The 22,954-nt window shown below is 42.2% G+C and overlaps 1 protein-coding gene across 5 annotated transcripts in view; it reads right to left on the bottom strand.

Moving 5' to 3' along the window:
• Positions 1-22,954, bottom strand: part of EYA4 (EYA transcriptional coactivator and phosphatase 4) — a 218,802-nt gene that overhangs the window by 55,720 nt on the left and 140,128 nt on the right. For 3 of the 5 annotated variants that reach the window (XM_073335207.1, XM_073335206.1, XM_073335209.1), the window contains 2 exons: positions 19,029-19,153; positions 3,335-3,433 (listed from right to left, as the gene is read on the bottom strand). In XM_073335207.1, coding sequence (XP_073191308.1) covers positions 3,335-3,433; positions 19,029-19,153 — 224 coding nt within the window. The remainder of the gene's footprint in view (positions 1-3,334; positions 3,434-19,028; positions 19,154-22,954) is intronic. The other 2 variants (XM_073335210.1, XM_073335208.1) reach the window with 1 other exon arrangement.

Below are 22,954 nucleotides of genomic sequence, written 5' to 3'. Positions count from 1 at the left end.
AGCAAGAAAATTCTGAGTTAAACTTTCTCAGTGTCCTGCAGCCCCATGTACAGTACATTGGTATTGCACAATATAGTCCTCTACAGTATCACAGAGTTTCCTGGATTTTATAAAATATTAAATACCAAAACCAATTCTTTACAGATACACCATCCTATTGCAGTAGAAGTGGTGCACGAAATGATTTGTTTACTTAGTTAAGTCATACCGGGGAGAGAAATATTTTCTCAGTGGTAATATCATAAAGCATTGTGGAATCCTCTGACAGATTACTCAGTATGTATTGTAATACCAAAGGCTGAATTAAGGGGTCTGTGAGAGTTTAACTCTAAATTTACTAGAACTGAGCAGCTTTTCTTTCACCATTAACTTTAGTTTATTGAGTCTGAGATGTGACATTTCCTATTTATTTTAATATGTGGCATTTATGCTATTTAACCTTTACTTGGCTCTAAGTTTGCAATTATATTATGAGATCAAAAAGTTAATGACTGAAGTCAAGTTCACAGGTACTTTTGACTGTAAAATAGTTATGAAAAGTAACTAGCATGCATGCTTGCCAGCAAATTTCATCCCAGTGTTATTTCAAAGAGTCAAAATGTTAACCTTTGAAAATGAGGATTTATTATAGAATCATCTATGCAGTCTCAACTCTCAATACACTATAAACCCAATCCTGCCCTGGTATATACCACGGAACCATCTATCTGTTCATCACTTCTAGTGTTCAATAAGGTCACCAAGCAGCAGTGGATACACTACATTGTGCAGGGCTTGTTCAGCCTCCTTCTCAGCTCCAAAGCCCTGCTTATTGTCTACTGTCTGTAAGTCAGGAAAATAGGGTGTAACACAGTTGAATACCTGAAGCAAAGAGAGTGCACAATGGTGGACTCTCAGACTGGTCCAGCACTGGGAGTTCATCAGTCACATCACTCTGGCCTCAGTTCAGGAAAGCTTTTAAGCACATGCTTAAGTCCAACCTTACTCAACAAAGCATTTAAGCACACATAACTTTAAGCATTGATTAAGTCCCTTTAATGGTGCGTAATCATGTGTTTAAGTGTTGAATCAGGGTTCCTGAGAGTAGGAAATACTCCTGACTGTGGTCCAATGTCACATACTTATATCTATTTCATATTAATTTAACAGATTAGATGATTTCAGCTCACAGACCTGGGCATTTTATCAATCCACAGAATTTTTTCCCCTCCCTCTTCACCCTCCCACACAAATCCCCTCCCTGGAGCTGGCTATCTCTGGCTGCCAAGTCTGCATCCAAAGGGAAACTTTGCTCCAGAAGAGGGGATGCCTCATGATGGATTTCATTGTTTTAAAAACGATAGGGCAACACTGACATTATGACTTTCTCAGGTGGTAGGGTGTTCCGAATGGCTGATACTTGTCATAGGAACACCTTGCTGCTTTAAACAACAGTTAGATCCACTGTATTCACCTTCCCTTTAAGCCAGGATCCCCTGTGACTGCAAATTTGGCAGCCTGGTTTGACCAGCTTTGTGGCATAGATGCTAAACAACAACAAAAAAAATATGGAAAAAATATTTCTCTGATTGTTTCAGCTGGTATATTTGGAAAGTTACCGGTAGTTGCTATTAAAAAAACCCCACATGCACACATCCTTAAATAGTGGCAAGGTAACACCTCAGATAAAATAGCTAAAATTCAAACTAAAACATAACAAAAACAACACATTGAAAGCTCTGCACTTCCCCCCTGCCTGCCCCCCCCCCCCCGCGATAAGCAGCTATGTGCACATGCTACTCCCTCATTATTGGCCCCACAATAGCTGGTGACTGAAGAAGTCAGTACCCAGTTCTGAGGGGCTGCCTGTCTTCCCTCCCGATAGTGCTTTCCCCTCAATCATTTTGTATCCGACTCTGTGGCCCAAGATAGGGAGTAGACTCACGTTTTACTTTAATACATAGGCATTAAGATTTTAAAAAATGAGTGCCTACATTGCAACCACCATATAAGTGGTCTGATTTTCAAAAACACAGAACACCCTTTACCCTCTTGAAGTTCATGGTAGCTGCTGGGTGCTCAACAATGGAAAATCAGGCCCTTATTTAGGTGCCTAAATATGGATTTAGGAATATAACTCTAAGCATCCCTTCTGGAAATTCTTGCCCTAGACTTTGCAATACACGGAGTAAAGCCCAGATTTCTTAAATATACAGTATGGGTCAACAAATGTACACTATCAATACAAAAATCACAATTCTTTCTGCTGGTTGTAAATTTTTCAACTAATTGCTTTTTTTGTCTAAAAAATTCTGATTTGTCAAAACCAAAACTGTTCATGAAACAGAGTCCATTTTGACAAATCTCCCAACTTAATGGTTTTTAAGTTGTCTAAATGATTTGTTTTGACCTCTTTTAGACAAAAAATTTCAGTTTTCCTGCATGAAATGACTTTTTGTTTCAAAATTTAAGCTTATTAGAGAAAGAAAAGGTTAAACAAAGAAAAAAGATTAAAATCAAAACTAAAGATTTTGAAATTATTTCACAAAAAGTTTCATCTGACCTGAACCTTTATATTGTATACACCATATCTTCTGGAAACAGCCCTGGGGATATATTACATTCAGTAACAAAGTTAAATTATTCTCAGCCTGCTGGTAAGAGCCATGATAACTCAGGCATAATGGGCCGGATCCATTATTATTCTCTTCTCTGCATTAATATTAATATGACCAAGATCCAATTTTGTGTTATAATGCAAGCAATATGTACTTTCTTGTACTTCAGTAATCTTTAATACATTTTAGGCAGCTACTTACAAATAATGTGGTTTTTTCTTTTTCAAAACCCAACTGGGAAGATAAGCTTATTTATATTGAATCAAACAGATACTTTATATTTAGACCCATATATAAGATAGTTTAGGGCAGCCTCATCAGCTAATAAGCACTATTGGAGTGAAGTTTAGGATTACTAAAGCAATATAGCCTTCAGATTTACATTTTATAAATTATAATTGCTAATACTAATACAATCTAATTTTATCTCACTCCTGCTGATATTATATGGGCCTACAAACTATAAATAATGCTACAGTTATGTGACCATTGTTACTTAAATATTCTTGCACACAAGAATGGTTGTAGTAAATACATTTCTTAAGAACACAGCTGATGAGAATTGCAAGTTAAGGTGTTTTCAAAAATGGTATTACTCCTCTTTGGTATTAAAACCTACTTTATAACTTTCACAAAGTTTAAGAGGTGTCCTCCATGCACTGACATGTTCATTAGTGAAAGTTACCAATGCTACATTAGTGTGTATCTCATAACATGTGATCTTATTATGGCTTTACCTGACCCAGTAAAAGTGTCAAGCGATCCATCTCCAGTTGTGGTGGTGGTGGTTGTTTCACTGCTGTTCATGGGCTCTGTTTTGACTGCAAGAAGAGACACTACACATAGAAGAATAAGTAGACATGAGATTTTACTTCTAAATTTACATCGGAGACCTCATGCCAGTGTCACGAGTGGCAGTCCAGCTAGAACAGACATGCGATTGAAAAGTTTAGAACTTTATGAGAACAGTCTGCTACTGCACTTTCTGAAATGGCCACACATGCATCTATTTATGTATCTATTTGAAAGTCTGCTATAATTATCTGGATTAATTTCAATCTAAATCTAATTGATTCTAGCAATTCCCAAAAACTAGTGGACAGGAAGGAGAGGAGAGCACATAAAAAAATAGTTATGCTTGAGAGCCAGTACAGTATGTTTTTGTTCTCTTCCAGCAGCATATTGCTTTCACAGTGCAAGCTTTCTGCCACCCCAGTGTTTTTTTTCTTACCTCAAAGCTAACCCATACTAAAATTGGTGACTTATTCTCCCCAGAGGGGAAAAGAAAGAAAAGAAAAGAAAACTATAGACAGTGCACAAATGATAGCCATGAAAAGCCAGCTTCTAATTAATTTGCTAAGAAATAATTGTACAACATAGACTTCCGCTTTTATTAGAGGCTAAGCTGCCCTAGGAAAATAAAAAATTATAGCTGCACCACAATACATTCAGAACACTCATACAGTTAGGTAGATGTGCATATTTACCTCATATATTAGTTGCCAGTTGATAAATACTGGGGGCCTGATTTTCATTTATGAGAAGGCTCTTTTACACAGCGAGACTGGTATTGAGGGCTAAGTGCATATGAAAATCACACCTTGTATGTTTTACTAGACATGTGGTATACCGTCCATTTTAATTCTAAGAACAGAAAAGTCTGGAATTTTCAAAGACACTTAAGAGCTTACACTGAGAAATTTACCAGCAGAACAATAGCGGAATTATATCAGTATTATTCAGCTGATCAATTTCACCATGTTGGCAAGTCATAAGTGAACTGGGGAATTAACTCCCTTAGGCCCTTTTCAAAATCTCAGCCAAATTCTTTGGTGGCTTTTATCTGAACATGCTATGAGATCTATAATAGCTATTTGAAATGACACACATCTGCCTTTGTCCCCCATCCATAATGGATCTTTCATAGGCACATGGGTGATGAGTTGCGTGATTGATACTTAACAGCAACACTACAGGAAATATGGATGGAATTTGGGACATTGTGTACACATGCAAATTTCAAACAAGGACAGTGGAAATTTACTTTTTGATTATTTATGGGAATTATGTAAAACTTAATATGTAAAATGTGCATTTTAAAGGGTGCCAACAAATGGACAGCCTGAACAAATGCAGTGTGGTTGGTTGGCTTCACAGTGTAGGATGGGAGAGAGAGGTCAAAATAGTTTACTCCTACCAATGGTCCTCCTATTCTCCACTGCACCATCCTGGAAAACAGGGTCATGGAGATTGCTCTGCACATGTCAATGTTAGGGATATCAATTTAAGTGCCCAACAGAAAGAATTACTTCTTCAGAAGGCCACTGAAATTGTTCCACAGCACCAGAATTTCGAAGAGGAATAAAAAAAAAAGAAAAAGAAGAAAAAAAAAATTAACAGTAAATTAAATTGTAAATGTAAATTGATTTTTAAATCAAATCCTATGTTTCACCACATCTCTGTCCTGAGATAATTTCCAAGAGATGGAGGGTTCAAATATAAATGTGGAAATGGACTGACTTTTCCCTGCACTGATAAGAAATAGTTTTTGCAATGAGAAAGCATCTGGAACAAAAAGAAAATGTACACCAAAATTTGGGTAATGTGTTTTTATACTAAATACAATACATATGAGAAATTAAGAAAAGCTTTTCTCCATAAAACAAAGATTGTCCTGCATTGCTGCTAATGCTAATGAAACCTAGGGCTATCTGCTGCATAAATGACAGTTGTGCTGTCAAGGGGAACACCTTTTACTGACTTCATTGCGAAGAGGCTCAGGGCTTGCACCTCTGTCTCTACATATATCAGAAAGTATGCAGCTTGCTAATTTGGTCTCCTTTGCAGTCTCTGTTCCCTTTACGACTGCCACACTCTCCTCTTCTCTCTCTATATGGCCCCCATCACAGTAGTCTATGACTACCTCAAAATCTTTAATGTATTTATTCTCACAACACCCCTGCAAAGTAAGGAAGTGCTATTAACCCAGCTTTACAGATGGAAAACTGAGACACAGAGATGCTAAATTCTTTGCCCAAGGTCATACACAGACTCTAGTGGAGCAGGAAATTCAACCCACGTCTCCCAAGTCCTAGGTTAATGCCCTAGCCAATGGACCATCATTCTTCTCTTGTAGCTAGACTGATAGATATTCAGGAAAGCACTTAGTATGTGCTTAACTGCTTTCCTGAATTGGGGCCTAAATACAGAGTGGAAAAGTATTGTACTGAACTACCCCTAGCTCCAGCCATTGTGATGTGCAGCGTACTTTCCTGGGCACAAATATTCACCAAGTTTTCCTCTCCCTGTCAAACAATCACTCTCCCCCATTCCCTTAACTCTCAGATTAATTTAATTTGATAGAAAATACCAAGTTAGAATTACATTTTGTCAACAATACATATGGAAAATATCTTTCGAGATATCCTTGATTTTAAACAGCTCTAGTCTATTACATTCAGATTTTATCAGAGTAAGGAAGTCATCAAGACCTTTTCTCTGCATGGCTAGACTTTTGGAATACTGCCCTTATTTTTCATGTTGCACATAATTAAACCATGAAAAAAACAGCATTAAACTAACCAAAAACCAGTTTAACTTTAAAAGAAAAAAAAGCAATCAAATTTAAAGTTGAGATCAAAATAGAAGATCACACCATTTAAACATACACTGTTTTTCCTAGGTTTTGTAGCACATATAACACAGTGTGTGGCATCACATAATGTTCTGACACGGCTACAATATATATCCCAGTAAGGGGAGCAGGATGACTTAAAAATTTGAATTACAAACCATAATTCTGAATTACTGCTTTACAGAGTATAAATCAGATGCCCTATTTTTTAAAACCATGAATTAAAAAATCAAAACAGTAGTAAAAAAAAAAAATATCTCAGATGGAAGTATATTGGAGTGCCGCTAACAGTGACAGCTAGTCTAGAATGTGGCTCCCAAAAGTAACATCTTTTACAATATAAATTATTTACTTGATTTAATGGCTTAAGATGGCCAAAATGTCTGACACACATTCTGGAGAAAATGGTTACCTACCTTTCGTAACTGTTGCTCTTTGAGATGTGTTGCTCATGGCCATTCCATTCTAGGTGTGTGCGTGCCCATGTGCACAGTCATCAGAGACTTTTGCCTTAACGGTATTTGTAGAGTCGGCTGTGGCGCCCCCTTGAGTGTCGCACTCATGCGTCGGCACATCAGGCGCTGCTGGCCCTACACCCTCTCAGTTCCTTCTTGTTGGCAACTCCGACAGAGGGGCAGGAGGGCGGGTAATGGAATGGACATGAGCAACACATCTCGAAGAACAACCGTTATGAAAGGTAGATAACCGTTTCTTCTTCGAGAGCTTGCTCAGCTCGATTCCATTCTAGGTGACTCGTAAGTAGAATCTTCGGAGGTGGACTCGGAGTTCACAGCCTAGTGGCTTCTAGTACTGCTCTACCAAGCCCAGCATCGTCCTGGGCCTACTGGGTAAGCGTAATGGGATGTGAACGTGTGGACAGATGACTAGGTGGCTGCCCGAGAGATGTCCTGGATAGGCACTTGGGCTAGGAAAGCTGCCGTAGAGGCTTGCAGCCTGGTTGAGTGGGTGGTGACAGTCCCTGGAGGTGGCACCTTCACCTGGTCGTAGCAGTAGCGAATGCAAACAGTGATCCAAGAAGAAATTCTTTGAGCAGACACTGGACGACCTTTCATTCTGTTGGTCACTGCGACGAACAGCTGTGTAAACTTGTGGAATGCCTTGGTCCATTCAATGTAGAAGGCTAGCGCACTTCTAATATCTAGGGAATGCAGCCGACGCTCCTCCTCCCACGTATGTGGCTTTGGAAAAAAGACGGGCAGATAAATGTCCTGGCCTTTATGAAACGGGGAGACCACTTTGCGCAGGAAGGCCAGGTGTGGATGCAGTTGGACCTTGTCCTTGTAAAAGACTGTATAGGTAAGTGCCCTAATCTCAGAGACCCTGCGGGCCGAAGTTATTGCAACCAAGAACACAAATCTTCCAAGAAAGGAGTAGAAGAGAACAGGAAGCCAGAGGCTTGCAGGGGGGTGCCATGAGTCTGGATAACATGAGATTTAGGAGGGACTGGGTCCCTGATGTGCGGGTAGAGGAGCTCGAGGCCCTTGAGGAACCTGGAAGTCATGTCATGGGCAAAAACTGACCTGCCCTCTAGCAGCAGATAGAAAGCCGAACTAGCAACTAGATGGACCTTAAGACAGGGACAGGCTTTGGAGCTTGAGGTGCAGAAGGTAGTCCAGAATTAACCGTAGAAAAGCCTGCTTGGGCCAAATGCCTTTATTTGAGGGCCAGTATTTAAACTACCTCTGTGGATCAACGGAACTGCGGGAAAGGCGTACATCAGAGTCCCTGACCATGGGAACAGAAAAGCGTCCAATAGAGAGCTTCTGTCAGACCTCCAAAAGATGCAGAAAACTGGACATTCCCTGTTGTGCCTGAATGCAAACAGGTGCACCCGGGGAGTACCCCACCTGTGGAAGATGATGCTGATCACCTCCAGGTTGGAGACACAACTCATGGCGAGGTCTGAAGGTCCGGATGATGCATTCCTAGTCCCAGGCAGGTGCGCAGCTACGAGATGGATGTCGTGTTGCACACAGAAGTCCCAAAGCCTGAAGGCTTCCTGGCGAAGGGCAGATGACCTGGCTCCACCTTGCCTGTTGATATAGAATATAGCCTCTGTATTGTCCGTCAGGACTTGGACCACCCTGCTCTTCTGGTGAGGTAGGAAGGCGTGGCAGGCCAAGCAGACCGCTCTGAGCTCCCTGACATTGATGTGTAGTGAACAATCAAGGTGGGAGCAAAGACCTTGCATGCTGAGATCACCTAGGTGGGCTCTCCACCCCAGGTCCAAAGCACTGGAGACAAGCGTAACCAATGGCGGGTGGGGGCCCTCGATGCAGGTTTTTGCCACTATGCAAGTGATGAATGAACATAGTGCATGCTGTGTCTGTTGGGGATACAGACAGATGCCAGCCACAGGTGGAGCAAACCTGGTCAAGATGATGCTGTAACTGATCCTGAGACGGACCTTTTATTAACCAATCATCAAGGTACAGGTAAAGCTGCATGCCGTTGTGCCTCAGGTAAGCGTCCACTGGCTCTATACACTTTATAAACACACTTGGTGCCGACGAGAGGCCGAAGGGCAGTGTCGTCAATTGAAAATGGCGGTGGCCCAACAAAAAATGGAGGAAACCTCTGTGCCCTGGGAAAATGGAAATATGCATCCTTGAAGTCGAGGGTGACGTACCAGTCTCCCAGATCCAGGGAGGGGATAATGGAGGCTAGGGAGACCATATGGAACTTTAACTTCTTCTTGAGGGATTTGTTGAGGTGTCACAGGTCTAGAATGGGTCTGAGGCCTCCTTTTGCTTTCAGGATTAGAGCCCTTTCCCTCTCATGTCTGGAGGGACCTTCTCCACTGCCCCCCTGGTGCAGGAGGCTCTCGACCTCTTGCACTAGTAGATGCTCATACAAAGCGTCCCTGAAGAGAGACGGGGAAAGGGGGTGGGAGAGAGGGTGGTTATCAGCCATGAATTGCAGAGTGGAGCTGTAGTGGTGTGGTCAACCTGCTCCGGCCCTGAAGAGGTTAAAACAGCCCTGGGAGAGGGCTGCCTGGGGGAGGCAATAGTAAAAACAGCCCTGGAGAGGGCTGTGGCTGGGAAAAGGGATTAAGAACAGCTGGGGGAAGCTGGCTATGTAGCTGACCACAGGTGTAGCTGGCTTAATCAGCACCCAGCTGATCCTTATAAGAGGACTGTGAGCCAGAAGCTGGAGGAGTCTCACTCTAGCCCTGGAGATGGAAGGGCTAGCTAGCTGAGCGGGAGGTACCTTAAGTGGAGCAATGCTGGGGAAAGGCAAAGGGAGCTGGTGAACTCCAGCCTGGTAAACCCCCAGGTTGCAGGCCTTGATAAAGGCCCAGAAAGGTACTGGTCTGCAGAGGGGCAACCTGGAAATAGGCAGCGGCATCTGGTCCTAACCTCTTGCCAATGATGAGTGGCCATTACAGATTGCAGTCTGCCCCAGTGAGCAGGGGCTAGATGAGGACTGGCAGTAGCCACTGAGGCAAGGTGGGGATAGAGGGTTGGGGGTTCCCCTGGGAGGGGAGACCCACAGTGTGGGGGTACTGCTGGGGCAGAACCCCAGGGCAAAGGGCATCGGGATCCGGGAGGAACACGGGGCCAGCGGCGGGTGAGACACTGGCCTGCAGAGAGCACTCCGAAGGCTGGAAAGAGCTAATTCTCAGAAAACCAGCAGGAGGCACTGCGCTGATGAGTCTTTGCTTCGCTACAGTAGCCCAAAGAAATTGTGTCAAGCACCAAACAGTCCGAGGTCCACTGCGACCAGGCCAACCAGAGGGGGCGTAGATGATCGAGGAAAAAGTGTGTGTGTGGGGGGGGGGGAGGGGTGTCGATCCTGGGCAGTGGCTGGGGCACCATCCTTGGGCACAGCCTCAAAATACCCATTTCTGGCTGCCCTGGTCTCTGGAGGGGCCAGGTTGGGCAGAGGAGCGGAAAGATGAAGGCTGGCGTCGCTTAAACCCCTTGTCTTTTTCCTTTTCTCTGTAGGAGGTGGACTGGGGGACACCCCACAACCTTGACAGAGGCAGAGGAGGCGGAGGCCGTAATGGCTTTCTAGCCTGTTGAGGGGTGTGCAGGCCCAAGGGCTGGAGGGTGGCACAGGAGTCGTTAAGACTGTGGAGCTGTGCATCAGTCAGCTCCAAGAAGAGCTCTGCTCCCTCAAATGGGAGATCCTGAAGGACAGTCTGCATCTCCTGGGACAGCCTGGAGGACTGTAACCAGGAGCTGCGCCTCGTGACCACCGCCGAGTCCGTAGCATCCCAGGCCATCTGGAGGGCGCCTCTGGCCACTGCTTTGCCCTCGTCCACTAAGGTGACAAACTCCTGGGCTTGGTCCTGTGGAAGGCCCTCCTTGAACTTGCTGATGGAGTTGAAGTATAAGTTTTACCTGCCTAGCGGGGCCTGATGGTTAGACACCCAAAATTGCTGCTGGCTGTTGAATAAATTTTTCTGCCAATTAAGTCCAGTCTCTTGGTGTCTTTATTTTTGGGTTTGCCACTGGCCTGGCCTTGCCTGTCCCTTTTGTTGATGGCATTGTGCTCTGATGCTGGTGCTGGCTGGGCTGGAGGCAGTTTGTCCGATGCGGCCTGAGAGGAACAGTGGCATGATGGGTACGCCCCCTGGGCTCCAGTACTGCCACTGGGTGGGCCACTGCCCCTGCTGCCAGGCTGGGAGGGCCATCTTGTAGGTCGTTGGAGATTCGGTTCTCGTAGGTGAGGGGCTGAGCTCTCCCTCCAGCTTGGACCACTGTAGATGCCCGAGTCTGTCAGCTGACCCTTGTCAGCAAACAGTAAGGAAAGGGCAAGGAATGGTGCCTGCCCAAAGAGCAGTACCAGGGAGTCAGAGACCAGTGCCATGACCAGGAACAATCCTGCACCGAGGGGGATCGATGCCATGGGGGGGGGGAGGGGGGGAGTAGGGGGAGACTGCCTAGGTGATGGGGATATGTACTCTGGTGATCTCTGGTGGGAGGCCTGGTGGTACTGCAGATACGGGGATCGGCATCATGACTCGGGCATCTTGTGCCTCGTAGGGGCAACCTTGGTGTTAGAGACCGGAGTCTTCTACCCGGAGACTGAGGCTGCAGTGCCAGGATCCTAGGCCGTGGTTTAACACGGGTACTTTGCCTGATTCCCCCTTGTCCTGCAGTGCTGACGTGCCCTTGGGCTTCAGCCAGTTCTTAGGCACCGGCGAGGGGGAATGGTGCCGGGTGGGTTCTGATACCAGCAGTGTGCTGCGCACCAACGCCAAAGTGCTAGGCGTGGAGTCCGACCAGAAGGGCTCGGAGGCAGGAGGAAGTGCAGCCTCCATGAGGATGGCCCTCAAGTGGATATCCCGCTCCTTTTGAGTTCAAGGGCGAAAGTTTTTGCAGATCCTAACTTGTCTCTTCTGTGTGATTCCCCCAGACACTTCCAACAGCTATCATGGGGGTCAGTAATGGGCATTGGCCGGGTACATGATGAACATGGCTTGAAGCCTGGGGAACAGGGCATTCGTTCCGCGGCTAAGTCCTAGCTGGGACTCTAACTACTAAAACTATTATCTAATACTTGACTTAATCGTGAAACTAAATACCTAAGAGCTAACTATAAAGGAGACACAACAATGGGCTGAAAGACCCGCTAACACTCTTCCAATGCAAGACAACGTGCTCCGACCAAACGTCATGGGCGGTAAGAAGGAACTGAGAGGGCGTAGGGTTGGTGGCGCCTGATACACTGATGCATGAGTGTGACACTGAAGGGGGCGACACAGCCGACCCTACGGATACCACTAATGCAAAAGTCTCCGACGACTGTGCATGTGGGTACGTACACACCTAGAATGGAATCAACATGAGCAAGCACTCCAAGAAGAACTAATGACCTGCAAGTTTCATTTTTTAACAACTAAGCTATATTTTAAGGACTGAGAATGCAAAATGGTATAATCAGATGGGCAGCAGATTCTACTACTGTTCTCCTCCCCTGTACAGTAGAACTTCAGAGTTACGAATTGACCGGTCAACCACATACCTCATCTGGAACTGGAAATACACAAGTAGGCAACAGAGAGGAAAAAAAGCAAATACTACACAGTACACTACTGTGTTGAACGTAAACTACTAAAAAAATAAAGGGAAAGTTTAAAAAAAGATGTCAAGGTAAGGAAATTGTTGCTGTGCTTGTTTCATTTAAATTAAGATGGTTAAAAGGCAGCATTTTTCTTCTGCATAGTAAAGCTGTATTATGTCAATGTTCAGTTGTAAACATTTGAAAGAATAATCATACATTTTGTTCAGAGTTATGAACAACCTCCATTCCAGAGGTATTCGTAACTCTGAAGTTCTACTCTACTTGAAAGCGACCGTAGATCAGGGAGAGGAAGGGCCAATGAGAACAGGCGAGTATGGATCTTTTAAAGGGTCAGTTCAGAGAGGTGTACAAGACCGTTAACCAGATGTCTGATGCTCTCCTTTCACTTAACATCCAAGCCCGAGGACTTTCCTAGAAAACCTTAAATTGCTGTGGGAGATCCCAGTGATAACGGAGAGAAGTAGCTGACAGGCAGTGAGGATGTTGCTCAAAGACCAATGGAAGATGACAGGCTACACAAAGTATCTCCTGAAACCAGCAGTAGGGGGTTGGGAAAAAGTAAGGATGGCCAAGCAGCCTTTCCGGTTGTGGGAGTTAGGGTAGGATGCTATACTCTGACTGGAACAGGAGAAGCAGCCTATGACTCCAGTGCAAGACATCTCACTACAGAGTCCAGGAGCAAACATGGAAGGGTACATGCTGGGATAGATTATCATTAGCTGGGACCTGATCGAGTATAACTGGGCTGGCAGAGAAAGATAGTTACAGAACATTTGAGATTGATGGGAGTGAGGAAAACACATGAAGGGAATAGACCAAGGGCAGCAATCCACATCCAATGTCATAACTCAATAGGTGTGGCATATACTCTATCACACAGTTTGCCAAGCAAATACTATGCAACCACAGATGCAGCTAGGCAGTGGGAACACTACATAGAGAGGCCCTACCAACAAGAAACAGAGATCTAAAAGGCATTGGACTAGTGATCCAACTGCCCTCTGAGTGAGTGGGATTCAGAGGAGAACCTATGTACTAGACTGAGCACCTCCCAGGATAGCATGTACCTGCTCACTGGATTTCCCCCTTGCTGCTTAGTTAGGAATTAAGCTGTATGTGGCAATGTACTTTTTCCTTCACCTCTATCTACTAAAATAACAGATTAGAATAGATGAGATATTCCATAATCAGACTAATGTATTACTTTGCACATAGCTGTCGAGCCCCCACAGTAAGCCATTTATTCTGGCACAGCACTTCCTCCATGGAACACATATAAGATATTTTTGTAATACCTTAAAGTGGCTGACTTGCATATACAGAGTCATTTCAAACTTCTTTTTTTAAAAGTCAGCTTTCTGAAACCTTATTAACTTTGGTCCCAAACCTGCAAAGTTAAGCATGTGTGTCATATTCTGCAGGATGGGGCCTTTCAGAATAACAGATTATGGTTGAAATTTGTGTGCGTACTACGAACAATTTACACATTATGTTGAGATATTTAAATTATACAATATACAATAAAAATGGGTTTCATTACTTAAAATTGATACCATATGGGACTGTATTTTCAGTGGGTCTCAACACTGACCTATATCTGTAAATGCAAAGAACTCGAGTGACCAAAGCATGAAAATCCAACTTCATAGAAAGGGGTTGAAAATTTGGCTCAAACTTTCAAAATCAGCCTCTAAGGGTATGTCTTCATTACAGAGTTAAATCAGGTGGTCACAGGAAGGCCATGTGTCCAGTTTTATACAGGACAGTTCTCTTTTTGAGAGATTTGCCCCCTGTCTGGTAGTGGGACAAAACCAGAAGTGGTTTTATGCAGTATTGGATAGGAGTTACCATTTTGAACAGCATGTTGCTCCACCCCTGCTGGCATTGCCACATGTGCAGCTGGTAGGGGGTGGGTGCTCTTGAAAACAGAGTGCACCATGCATACAAGATCACCCTGTTTGGGGCATCTGATCCCACTGAGGGGTACCAAAAGAAACTGCACCATCTGCTCAAGAAACTCCCTGAAGAAGCACAAGAACAAATCTACACTGACACACCCCTAGAGCCCCAACTGGGGGTATTCTATCTGCTACCCAAAATCCATAAACCTGGGAATCCTGGACGCCCCATCATCTCAGGAATTGGCACCCTGACAGCAGGATTGTCTGGCTATGTGGACTCTCTCCTCAGGCTGTATGCTACCAGTACTCCCAGCTATCTTCGAGACACCACTGACTTCCTCAGGAAACTACAATCCATTAGTGGTCTTCCAGAAAATACCATCCTGGCCACTATGGCTGTAGAAGCTCTCTACACCAACATTCCACACAAAGATGGACTACAAGTCGTCAGGAAAAGTATCCCTGATAATGTCATGGCAGACCTGGTGGCTGAGCTTTGTGACTTTGTCCTCACCCACAACTATTTCACATTTGAGGACAATTTATACCTTCAAATCAGTGGCACTGCTATGGGTACCCGCATGGCCCCACAATATGCCAACATTTTTATGGCTGATTTAGAACAACGCTTCCTCAGCTCTCGTCCCCTAACACACCTACTCTACTTGAGCTACATTGATGACATCTTCATCATCTGGACCCATGGGAAGGAGGCCCTTGAGGAATTCCACCAGGATTTCAACAATTTCCACTCCACCCCACCATCAACCTCAGTCTGGACCAGTCCACACAAGAGATCCACTTCCTGGACACTGCAGTGCAAATAAACGATGGTCACATAAACACCACCCTATACCAGAAACCTACTGACCGCTATACTTACCTACATGCCTCCAGCTTTCATCCAGACCACATCACACGATCCATTGTCTACAGCCATGCTCTAAGATATAACCACATTTGCTCCACTACCTCAGACAAAGACAAACACCTACAGGATCTCTATCAAACGTTCTTAAAAGCTACAGTACCCACCTGGGGAAGTGAAGAAACAGACTGACAAAGCCAGAAGGGAACCCAGAAGACACCTACTACAGGACAGGCCCAACAAAGAAAGTAACAGAATGCCACTAGTCATCACCTACAGCCCCCAACTAAAACCTCTCCAGCGCATCATAAAGGATCTACAACCTATCCTGGAGGACGATCCCTCACTCTGACAGACCTTGGGAGACAGGCTAGTCCTCGCTTTCAGACAGCCCCACAACCTGAAACAAATACTCACCAGCAACTACACACCACACAAAGAAACACTACCCCAGGAACCAATCCCTGCAACAAACTGTGTTGCCAACTCTGTCCGCATATCTATTCAAGGGACACCATCATAGGACCTAACCACATGAGCCACACCATCAGGGGCTCATTTACCTGCACATCTACTAATGTGATATATGCCATCATGTGCCAGCAATGCCCCTCTGCCATGTACATTGGTCAAACCAGATAGTCTCTACAGAAAAATGGACACAAATCAGACATCAAGAATTGTAACATTCAAAAACCAGTAGGAGAACACTTCCATCTCCCTGGACACTCAATAACAGATTTAAAAGTCACCATTCTTCAACAAAATTTTTTTCAAAAACAGACTTCAACAAGAAACTGCAGAACTGGAATTAATTTGCAAACTTGATACCATCAAATTAGGCCCGAATAAAGACTGGGAATGGCTGGGTCACGACAAAAAGTAATTCTCCCTCTGTTGATACTCATGCTTTCTTGTCAACTGTTGGGAATGGGCCACATCCACCGAGATTGAATTGGCCTCACTAGCACTGACCCCCAACTTCGTAAGGCAACTCCCATCTTTTCATGTGCTGTATATTTATACCTGCCTACTGTATTTTTCACTCCATGCATCTGATAGAGTGGATTTTAGCCCACGAAAGCTTATGCCCAAATACATGTGTTAGTTTCTAAGGTGCCACAAGGACACCTAGTTGTTTTTGCTGATACAGACTAACATGGCTACCCCTCTGAAACCTGGTTGGGGCAAGCAGGAATTGCCAGAATGTCCAGTATTCCAGGAATGTGAGAGTGGCCACCCTAGGTGATCAGCACCTGGGTCTGAGCACCTGCGTTAGCCTCACTTGGGTGCGAGCAGCCACACTGCAAAGCCCAACCCATGTTCCTGTGTCCTCACTGGTGCTGCACTCACTCAGGTATGAGGCGGACTTCTGGGGGCATATCCCATGGTGATCTGTCCTGCTGTAAGATGAGCCACTCTATGATTCTTTCACAGTGAATTATGAGAGAACTCGTCTGTCCTTCTGTGCACATGGCAGGAAATGTAGGAAGGCACTGGAGAACTACCAGCACTTGAGTGATTTATACTTAGGGTGACCAGACAGCAAATGTGAAAAATCGGGACAGGGGGTGAGGGGTAATAAGAGCCTATATAAGAAAAAGACCCCAAAATCAGGACTTGTCCCTATAAAATCGGGACATCTGGTCACCCTATTTATATGGAGTCCTCACTGCAAAGTGGATAGATTACCAACCTGGGTGAAAGCAGCATCCATGATTTAGCCAATACTGCAGACAAGCCAGTTAGCCCGGGATGAAAGCATTGGGTTGAAAGACAGCTTTGTGGGTGTCGGGCGGAGGTGTTGGGGTAACAGACGTAAGTAAGAGCCTGAGTTAACTCTGCAATAATGACATACTTTGTAAGTGTAAAGGCCTGCATTTTTGTTTGAGCAGAAGTATGACTAATTTGTGTATAAATCTAGTTGCACAGTTTTGCATGCACAAAATTGCAATTGCAAATTTAAAAGTCTAGGTTGATACCCCTTTGAACACATGTATGTGCCTCTCAACCCAATCCTGTAAACAGTTACTACCATGCATATCCGCATTTAAATTAAATTCAGATTGTAACCTCTTTGAGGCAGACACCATCATTTTCTTATATGTTTTTATAGTACCATAGTACGACCATGATCTACAACTGGGCCCCTAGATTCTACTACAATGCAAAGTAAATCATAATAATACATATGGGAGGAAAGGAATAAGTGGTAGTAACTGGTTGTAGGATCATAAAAATGTTTGTAAACATATATATGTTTTAAATTATAATTATGCTACATTTTACAACCTTGATTTTTGCTCAGGTAAGCATGTAATATAGTACCTAAAAATAAAAAAAAAGATAAATGGACATTCTATGGAAAAAAACATTAATCTGGCTTCAAGGGAAGCTGAGCATCTGTAGCTCCCAATGATGTCAATCAGAGCTGTGGGTGCTCAGACTCTCTGAAAACGATGCCATCAGATTATGAGGATGTATACAGTTAACTTCATTCTAGGACAATTAAAATTCTTGTTACTAGTGAAATGGCTTAACAAGTATGGTAAAATAAATGTTTGTTACTGCTTCCTTCTGGTTTTCCAACTCTGCAAAAGGACTCTAAGAAGTAGGAAATCACATAAAAATGTTCTAAACGACAGAACAAAAGAATGAAACAAAACAAGAGAAATGTAACACAGCAGTCATGGAGCCACAAAGTCACACACATGCACTGTACCATGATCTCTCATACTTGTTGCAGAAGAGGGAGTGCTGCAATTCAGCAACCAGTCAGCAGTATTTAAAACAGTCATGTTGTCTCCTGAGAATGGGAATAGTATAATGGTTCATTGTCTGAATGTCTGCTCAATATACATGAATATTCTTCAATGCCAGTAGGTGTTTTTGCACTTTGAGCCTAGTCTTTAGCTGCATGGTATTGCTTTTGTGAGTACTATTCTAGCTGGTTTATTTAAATAAAATAAACACATATAATTATTAGTGCTCTTAAGGGTCTAGTTTCAGCCCCTCCTTATTCTGGAATATTGCTATTTGGTTTTTAAATGTGAATATACTGAATCTTAAAGATATCACTAGAGGGGTCTATTCCCTCCATACTCACATGTAAATTTTCACAGACATTAATGGAATTTTTGCATACAGAGAAGTGAATAAAACTTTTTATATTGTGGGAAGAAAGAACTGGATGACCAATATTTTGGTATAAAATGCTAAAATACAAGTGTAGTGCACACTAATGTACAAAATCTAAGAACCATGGGTGAAATCCTGGCTTTGTTGAAATCAATGGCACAACACTCATTGACACAACAGGGGCCAGGATTTCACCTCATATTCTGACACCCTTGCTCACACTGTGAAGTGTCGCATTCAGACTATTCACCAGACCAAGGGCAGCAAAATCCATTATTAGCATTGAAACATAACTCTGATTGATCTAAACTTCAGCAATGTCTTTATAGAGGTACATGGAGCAGTAATTATTTAAGTAATAATTTAAGTAATGAGTAGTAGTCATTAAAAAACAGGTTAGACAAACACCTATCAGAGATGGTCTTCGTATACTTGGTATACAGTGCAGGGGGCTGAACTAGATGACCTGACAAGGTTTCTTTCCAGGACGTCTATGGTTTGAACAATATACAATGAAGATTTGAGAAAGACTGGTATGGTACAACCATTATTTATGTTATACTTTCAATACTTGCAGACAACTGGGTCTCCAGACCCAGTGTCTTTCCTCATTCAGTTTCAAGTTGTTGAACAGAATTAAATGGAAACAACTGTACAAATTCAAAATGTTCTATTGTTCATCTTTTTTGCTGAGGGCTGATATCTATCTGTCTGTCTATTTATCTATCTGCCTTATGCTCATCACTAAATTGAAATGCTAAACTTAAAAAAGTTTATTAAAAATAGAAAAAGGACATATAACAACTTTCTGTGCATTGATGATGTCTTACACTTACCTCCTGTTCCATTTGTTGTGATGGACGTGCTGCTGAGATTAGATTTATCCAGTTTGGAACTACTCGGATTATCACTGCTTCCAACAAGATTATGAGGACTGGTTAGATCCTGCATTTCCATAGACCTGTTAGAAAAGGAAGCAACACAGGGACATATTTTATTTTATTAACATTTAAATATTTTTATTGCAACAATACCTAGAATCAAGGTTTGAGCTCTCGTTGTGTAAAGCACTGTACCCCCACACCGCACCCCAATATGATTCCTTTCCTAAAGAGTTTACAATCTAAATATCAGCATTTGCACCTTAAAAAAAGACAAAAATATTATTTTATGAGAAAACAAACCTGTAGCTATTCTTTATTAGCAAAAATACTGTTACCAAAGTTTGTAGTTTACATGATATCAGAAATGTTTAAATTTATTCATTTATTATTTCTGTGAGTCACAATTACTTATTCAATGTTAAATACCCATAGAAAACATTTTTTACTTTTAAATTATTACTTTTATGAAACATCAGCCACTCTTACTTGAAAGCTATACTCAAAGAAATCTAACACATGTTGACAGCGAGCAGCAAACGTATTGCAGCACGCAAAGTTCAGGAATTTTTAAAAACAATTTGATAACATAACTATAACTCCATTTTAGAAGTCATTTAGATATACTTAGATTAATAAAATAGGTATGTTTCTTTGAAGTCTTTGGCATCATTTTTACACATTTAAAAATAAGCGGCAGAGAGTCCTGTGGCACCAGGACTCTTTGCCGCTTTTACAGATCCAGACTAAAATGGCTACCCCTCCTATACTTGATTTAAGAATAAGTTATTTATAATTAGATGTAGACAATAATATATTCTCTACTTTCAAACAAGTATCACAATATAATTAACACACACTTATTAAGACTCATAATACACCTATAAGTTAGGTAAGATATATTGTCATCCTTCTTTTGAAAAGGGGGAAACCGAAACATGGAGAGGTTAAAGGAATAGGCCACAGTCACACAGCAAGTCATGGCAGAGCTAAGAAAATAATCTCCATAGCCCCCAACTCCTCATTCTGTATTCTAACCATTAGTCATAACTGTGTGCCTAATAAATGAGAACAGAATGATGACAGAAAGAATGAATTTGTAATATCCTATAGGAAGCTTATTTAATCCAATTATTTTATGCATTTTTGTTTGGTTAGATTTTATGTATTTTTTTCATTCCATGTTATTTCCATATAGCCTAGAAAGTCATGATTTCCAAAACATTGTATCTCTGATTTAGATATTTTAATCAAATTTAGAGCCCCTCCACGACTTTTAATGTCACAGCCAAGTCAAGGGGAGGGAGACAGTTCTCCACCAGTGATAGGTCTAAGAGACATGCTGCCTCACTCACAACACAAACAGAATGCCTCCAGGTATGCAGGGAGAGAGTCCATGCTAGACTGGCAACTGCAATCCACTTTGCAGTGTGTGCGCTACTTTTCCTTTCTCAATTTGCAAATTAATTACATGGATCTTCCCCCCAGCCCCCAAAACATCTTTACTGTACACATAGTTGCCAGGCCAGCTGCAAAAGAAAAATAATTTACCATGTGTCTTCTACCAAGGCCAATAGAGAGATTATCTTGCATCTCATTGGGATTTCAATTTTCCTGTTCTGTAAAGTGAGGATGGCTGTGAGGGAGATGGAGTATAAGAGGCAGTTTAATAGGAGCTCCTGTTCCTATTTAAATTGTTATTTGGGGCAGGAGGAGCAGGGGACAGTTGTGTCAATTTTTGTCTAGTCCCTCATGTAATCATTGAAAATTTCCCTTTGTAGCTTTCTGTCCCCCATGCTAATCTCCTGCATGCTCTGGGGAAAAAACCTGCATTGTTTGAACCGGTCTTGTCTCTCAGAGGGGAGTCTCATTTTGTGCTCCTAATAGTAGAAATAACTTGATGAACATTCTAGTTACCTCAGATACATTTGTCCCAAGGCACAGGGTTATATATGAGACCTGAAAGCCCTTCATTTTCCCATTTTGGGAAACATCACATCACAACTGGGGCAATGTATTAAGGTCCTTCCCCGAAGCCCCTGAAAGCCAATAGAAAGAATCTCATTGACTTCAATGAGTATTTGAGATGAGCCCTCTATGCACCAGAGTTCTTTCGGCAGGATACTCTCCCCAGCAATGGTCTGGATGAGTAGTGGGAATCTTATAAGTGTAGGGAGAAGGTCATGCACCAGCATGTACAAAATTTATACTAATATTCAATAATGCAAAGGCATAAACTTAGATTTAAATGGTCTTGACCCAGATTTCATCATCTAACTGCATATCCATTTCCATACATCTGTCAACAGAGCATTACATTTATTGTCTACGGGAAATGTGATCAGTGATGAAATAAAATGAACATAAATGATTTACTGTTCTGTCAGGTTTTGTTTAGCAGTTTTCTGTACAGTGAAGCTATGCAGCTAAAGGTTAAAGAAAGTCTGTGTTTCCATCTTGTATGTGTTTAAGAAAGCAAGAGGGTACCCAAGATAAACAACTGGTATTTCATTGCATATACAGTTTAATTCTCCCCATGTGTTCACTAAAGCAATGTCATGATTTTCTGCTCAAAAATGACCAGCTTGGAGATACCTGATGAATGCTTCCAGCTTAGAAACAAACAGTAGTTGTTCCCTCTTTCTAGTCAGGGTAAAAACTCTACTCTTCTCTTACACCCACTCATGTAATATTCCAGAATGCAAAATAATAAACTTCCCCAAATATCATAATTTAAAGTTTCCAAACACCTTTTACTTCTGCTATGAATCAGGGTTATTTAAACAGAAAACAATTATCTTATCAGCTTTTTTTTGTTTATCAGAGAATATAAACAGATCATCCCTCTTCTATACTACAATATGTGGTTGTGATTCCACATATTTATGTCATCTATCATATAGAAGAGTATATTACTCCATATTTTACCAATATGCTTTAAAAGTGTTGTGTTAAAAAGATCAATGCATGAATAGGGATTGTGTTTGGATGAAAGAAAGATGTACTCTAGGTTGGTGCCACTGTGCTTGTTGAGTCTCAATAAGGTTTAAAATTATTTCATAAAACTATTTACATATATCTGTATTTATCCACAATGGCTTTGCCCCCAATAAAGCAAGCAAGCAGCACCTTTAAATACTTCCAAGGTATGGTACCTTAAATTTAGATTTTACTAACAGAAAAAGATGAGTGAAGTCTGAAGTACAAATTAGTGTTTCTAAACATACATGTTTGTTTACTATAGGCAGCTTTCTAGTGGAAAAAAGTGTTTCTTTCATTATAGGCAGAGTGATGTCTATTGTTAAAGATGCCTAACATTTTTCATTATAAACACTTACTTTCAATTGCTTATAACTTTGCCACACTTTCAACCATCTGAGCTTACGTTTTCCATGCTTAGACTCTGCCTGAATTTTTTTTGTACCAGCCCAGCAAAAATGGATTCGCTGTTTTCAGAGAATAAGTGTGAAGAATGAATAGATAGTTTTACTGTTATAACTTTTCTGACCTTTATTGTATTTATTTTTTTTAAGAGCATTAGCACCACCATGGTTTGGACCAGAAACTTGAAATATAGGATGGGGTTAGAGGCATCTTCTATTGCCCCAGAAAAAAAACAGGTTTGGCTAGCTACAAGCCTATGAAAATTGGCATTTGCACATGCGCAGCAGAGGTTTTTAGAAGGTTGCTGCTAAAATCTCTAAACATTGCATCTGCACTGAGCATGCTCCCAGCCCACAGTGAGCTTGAGCTCTAGGAACCCAGCAGCAGCAGCCTTTAGAAAGAACTGTGATTCCTAATCTTAGCACTTCCACCATTCTGTGCACTTCACAACCTTTACAATGAGCAAGGACTCATGCTCCTAACTTAAGATGCAAGCA

Source organism: Lepidochelys kempii, chromosome 3, assembly GCF_965140265.1.
Source record: "Lepidochelys kempii isolate rLepKem1 chromosome 3, rLepKem1.hap2, whole genome shotgun sequence".
NCBI classification, from domain to species: domain Eukaryota; kingdom Metazoa; phylum Chordata; order Testudines; family Cheloniidae; genus Lepidochelys; species Lepidochelys kempii.
Note: the sequence above shows the minus strand (reverse complement) of the source record. Positions and strands in the feature narration are given on the sequence as shown.